This window comes from Mus caroli, chromosome 5 (genome assembly GCF_900094665.2).
Source record: "Mus caroli chromosome 5, CAROLI_EIJ_v1.1, whole genome shotgun sequence".
NCBI classification, from domain to species: Eukaryota; Metazoa; Chordata; class Mammalia; order Rodentia; family Muridae; genus Mus; species Mus caroli.
The window spans coordinates 122,740,165-122,745,425 of record NC_034574.1 but is presented as its reverse complement, the minus strand read 5'-3'; the positions used below and the strand labels follow the sequence as shown (position 1 = coordinate 122,745,425).

The window sequence follows — 5,261 nt, the reverse complement described above, 5'->3', positions numbered from 1 at the left end:
AAAAAAAAAAAAGGCAACAGGAAAGGGTTTATTTGGGTTACACTTATAGGCCAAGCCATCTTGGAGGGAAGTCAGGGGAAGAACTTAAGCAGGAGCTTAAAGCTGAAGCCACAGAGGAACCGTGCTGGCTATACCACCTCAGCTACCTATCATCTGTTACATTTGAGGGTTTCACTAGGTAGCCTTGGCAGGCCTGGAACTCAGTATGTAGACCAGGCTAAGCCTCAAACCCATAGTAGTCTTCCTGACTCTGCCTCCAGAGTGTTGAGATTAAAGCCATTAAAGACACCAAGACAGGTTCAGCCAGTTTCTCCAGTCCAATGCCACCTTCCCAGGGAACGGTGCTGCCCACAGTGGACTGGATTCTTTCTACTCAGTTATCAAAAGACCCTCCCACCCACCACTGCCTTTGTTGGTGTGACAATCTTACCTAGGGACTCCTCGCTGGGGCTTCCTTTGTCAGCTAACTCCAGACTGTGACAAAGTGAGCATTAAATCTAACTAGAGGCCTGGAGAGACGGCTCAGGGGTTAATAATAGTGTTCTGCAGTTTCAAAACCACATGAAGTTTGGTTTTGAGTACTCACAGTGGACAGCTTACAACTAACTGTAATAATTCCATCTCCAAGGGGGATTCAGCATTCTCTTCAGGCTGCCAGAATACACCTGATATATCTAGACAGACAGACACTTGTTTTTTTAAAAACTAACTTGGAAATTATGAGAATCTCATTTTTTAAGATGGGGACAGCAGCACCCATGTCAAAGAACTGTTGTGAGACCAAAGAGAACCCAGCGACTGTTGAATATCGCCTACTGTTAGTGTTGGCACAGGGGCTCACCAACTCCAAGCCTGGACCTCAACTCACAATCAATGACCATAAACTTTTTTTTTTTAAAGATTTATTTATTCATTTATTATATGTAAGTACACTGTAGCTGTCTTCAGACACCCCAGAAGAGGGCATCAGATCTCATTACGGATGGTTGTGAGCCACCATGTGGTTGCTGGGATTTGAACTCCAGAACTTCGGAAGAACAGTCGGGTGCTCTTACCCACTGAGCCATCTCACCAGCCCCAACCATAAACTTCTAATCTTTGAATCTGTAACTCCCAAGTCCTGGAACTTTAGGCACATGCTACCTACCACATGCCCAATTAATGCAGATGCTGTGGCTTGAATCCAGAGCATCGTGCATACTAGACACACTCTCTACCAACTGAACTATATCTCCAGTTCTGACAATATCTTATTGTAACACATATTAAAACCTTCAGCCTGATGCCAGGCAGTGGTGGCGCATGCCTTTAATCCCAGCACTTGGGAGGCAGAGGTAGGTGGATTTCTGAGTTCAAGGGCAGCCTGGGCTACACAGAGAAACCTGGTGTGGAAAAATCAAAAAAGAAAACAACAACAACAAAACCTTCAGCCTAGGGTAGTGGTGTGTACACACATTTAATTTCAGCACTCAGGAAGCAGAGGCAGAGGTAGGCAGATCTCTTGTGAGTTCTTGGCCACCCCAGTTTAATAGCAAATTTTAGGATAGCTATAGTTATATAGAGAGGCCCTGTCTCATTCCCTCCCCTAAACCAAAACAAAAACCAAACTTTCAGAAATGATGTTTGTGTAGAATTCTTTCTTGTACAATATCCTATCTTGGGTCTCCCCATTTCACTGTTTGTGGTGGTGGTGGTGGGGTGTGTGTGTGTGTATATGTGTGCGCATGCATGTGCATGAGTACCTGTGCCCCCCTTCATCACTCCTCCCACCCCACCCCCGCATTCAAGTGCATGAGGGTGCCCATGTAGAGGCCAATATCAATATAGATATTGCTTCCTTAGGGCACATCTATTCTTTTTTGTTTGTTTGTTTTGTTTTTTCGAGACAGGGTTTCTCTGTATAGCCCTGGCTGTCCTGGAACTCACTCTGTAGACCAGGCTGGCCTCTAACTCAGAAATCCATCTGCCTCTGCCTCCCGAGTGCTGAGATTAAAGGTGTGCACCACCACACCCAGCTACATCTATCCTTTTTAAAGGCCTGGAACACATAAATTAGGCTATGCTGACTAGCCAGTGAGCCCCGGGAATCTTCCTCTACCTCCCAAAGGATAGCATTTTAAGTGTGGGCCATTACACCCAGCTTTTCAAAAACATGGCTTTTAAGGATCGTACTCGGGTCCTTGGGCTTTTTGCTGCAATTACGTTAGCAAACCAATTACCTCCTGAGCTTGTGATCGCCTCTTTATATGTCAGAGCCCAGTGAGTTGTGAACTGGAGACCAGTTACCTCCACAGTAACTGGAGGTCGAGGAGGAGAGGGAGAAAAAGCCAGAAGAGTTAAAATACATTCTTGCTGTGCTCTTTTAATTGAAAAAACCCTAAAAAGGCATACACACTAGGAAACTACTTACTTAATAATTAATTAGTGAAGAAAAACACTAGAGCAGTAAACTTAAAACCCTGTCAAAAAGTCCAGTTGACCAGCTCGGAGGATCTTGGTAATAGCTGGAAAAGACTTTTTAACAGGTCTTTCAGGTTTCCTGTAGGAAATAAGACGGAGACAAAAATCAATGACTTCCCCAAGTCGTAGGAAGAGCACTAGACACTAAAAGGGATTTGTTTTTTCTCCTCTGGAGATGAGGTGGCTCACTCTTGCTCGTGGGATTCTGAAACTCACAATAATGCCCAGGCAGGACTCCAACTCAAGATCCTCCTGTCTCAGGTTCCTGAGTGAAAGGAAAAGAGGTCATAGTCACTAGTAGGTTGTTTTGTTTATATATACATATATATATATTTATATATAATTTGTTTATTTTATATGTGAGTACACTTGCTGTCTTCAGACACACCAGAAGAGGGCATCCTATTACAGATGGTTGTGAGGCACCATTTGGTTGTTGATAATTGAACTCAGGAACACTGGAAGAGCAGTCAGTGCTCTTAACCACTGAGCCATCTCTCCTGCCATCTATAAAGATGGCGTCTGGCTGGCCTCCAGCTCTGGGACTAAGGATAAGGATAGCCAGGAACTTTCATGAACCTCTATCTCCCGAATACTAAGATGAGGGTCCTATATGCTTACTAATTGAAAACTATCAACTCAACTGTGCTCTCAGCCTCCCCTTTCCTGTCTCCTATAGGTCAGCCTGGCCCCATACTATGTAGCCAATGGTCTTGAACTTTTTTCTGAGTCAGGGTTTCTCTGTGTAGCCCTGGTTGTTTTGGAACCCTTCTGTAGACCTGGTTGGCCTCAAACTCAGAAATCTGCCTGCCCCTGCCTCCCAAGTGCTGGGATTAAAGGTGTGTGCCACCACAGCCCAGCAATCTTGAACTTTTAAATGTCTTGTTCATTTTTATGTGTTTAAGTGCGCATATGTCTGTGTGATATACATGCAGCGTCCTCACAGGGCAGAATAGGGTGTTGGATCCCCCTTGAACTTGAGCTATGGATGGTAATGAGACATCTAATACAGGTGTGGGGATCCTAAAAGGCAAGAGCTGCAAGTGCTCTTAATGGCCGAGCCATCTCTCCAGCCTCTGACCTTGAACTTCTGACCCCCTCTTTCACTTTGCTAGTTCAAAGAGGCATAGAGGTGGGCACTATCATGCCCAGTTTCTGTCTGCTGGCTTACTGGGTTTTGGTTCTGTCAACTCGACATAAACTAGAGTCATCTGGAAAGATACCTCTATTGTCAGACTGGCCCGGAGACAAGTCAGTGGGGGGATTTTTCTCAACACTCAAGCTGTGGGGCGGTATCACCTGGGGTTGATAGTCCTGGGAGGTACAAGAAAGGTAAATGACCATGAACCTCTGGGAACTGTGCTTATGGTTCCTGCCTCTGGGTTCCTGCCCTGACTTCAGGAAGGGCTGTAAGCTTTAAGGTGAAATAAACCCTTTCCTGCCAAGTTGCAAGCAAAAGTTCACGGTGTTTATTACAGCAATTGGAAGCAAACAAGGAGGAGGGGCAGTTTTGTTTTGGGACAGTGCCTCAAAGAGTGTTCCTGGTTGGCCTCCAATTCCAGCAGTCTCCTGAGCACAGAGGCCGGAGATGGATTTCAGGTGTGAGCCACCCTGCCAAGATAGATTTCCTCAGACATTTCCCTATATTTCCAATGTAGACTTTTCTCACACAATTGCAAACTTCCTAATGGTGGAGACTTTCACCAGCAGCCAGGAAAACCCTGGGTCGAGGATCGGGAGCCAGCACAGTTATGATTAATGCTGGGAAGTTTCAGAAGCAGATGACAGGTGAATATGGTGGTCAGACCTGTCATCTCAGGAATAGAGAACCTGAGGCTTGCCACACACCATGGAATCCTGGGCTACGGGCATCATCAATAAAACAAAACCACACACCAGGGAATCATGGCCCATGCTTGAAACTTCAGCATTTTAAGGTAAACGCTGGAGGGGTGATGAGTTCGAGATCAGTTTAGGAGACAGTGTCAGAAATGAGAAGAAAAGGAAAGGAAAAGAGAAGAGACGAGAAGAGAGAGAAAAAAAGAATTGGACATTGTGGCGCATGTCTTATCATCCCAGCCCATGGAAGCTGGATGGAGGACAATCTGGAGTCCAAGGTAATCCTCTGCTACAAACTGAGTTCGAGGCCGACCTGAGATATAAATTCTACTCCCTACCCAACACCAATGGGCTCGGCCTGCCCATACCCGCTCAGGCGTGACGTGTGCTCAGGCCAGGCGTGTGCGCGGCCGCGGTTGCAGCTGGCGCTGGCGCCGCTTGCGCTGCCCGTTGAGCAGTATCTGCGCCACCTTGCGCTCGTGGCCGCCCGGCACCGGGTAGTTGGTGCGTAGCTGCTGCTCGCGCCGCGTTCGGCCCTTGCTGCGTCCGGCCCCAGAGGCCGGGAAGTCACGCAGGTAGTAGTAATCCAGGCAGTCGTACACCTCCTCTTCGAAGCCGACGGTGGGCAGCGCCTCCGGCGGCAGCAGCGGCGGCGGGCGGGCTCGAGTCCTTGGGCGGGAGACAGAAGGAAGAGCTGGAGGGTCCATCGCCGATGCGCTCCGCCCGCCGCCGCCGCTGGCTACTCCGGCCGGAGGGCCCCGCCCAGTGCTCCTATTGGCTCCGCTGTAGGGAGCGCTCTGTGACCTCACAGGGGCGTGGCTTCCATGCTTCTTTGTTCCAGATGAGGAATTGTGTTTCTTCGGGGTCCGAATTGTAAATAAGTATAGTAAACCTGGTTCCGCAGGACGGTACAGGGGAATGTGACTCAGTAGAGTGCTAGCATGCACAAAGGCCTGGGTTCC

At 47.8% G+C, this 5,261-nt stretch overlaps 1 protein-coding gene across 1 annotated transcript; it reads right to left on the bottom strand.

Annotated features, from left to right (window-relative positions):
- Window positions 1-2,342: 2,342 nt before the first annotated feature.
- On the bottom strand, window positions 2,343-5,053 carry Nupr2 (nuclear protein 2, transcriptional regulator). The gene is made up of 3 exons (XM_021163779.2): window positions 4,668-5,053; window positions 2,677-2,725; window positions 2,343-2,539 (listed from the first exon to the last, which is right to left on the bottom strand). Exon 1 carries the CDS (start codon window positions 5,004-5,006, stop codon window positions 4,689-4,691), a length of 318 nt encoding a protein of 105 aa, XP_021019438.1. The 5' UTR covers window positions 5,007-5,053; the 3' UTR covers window positions 2,343-2,539; window positions 2,677-2,725; window positions 4,668-4,688.
- Window positions 5,054-5,261: the final 208 nt, after the last annotated feature.

Bases quoted from the DNA above. Each gene is read 5' to 3' on its own strand.
- Nupr2 (XM_021163779.2), bottom strand. From the start codon at position 5,006: ATGGACCCTCCAGCTCTTCCTTCTGTCTCCCGCCCAAGGACTCGAGCC.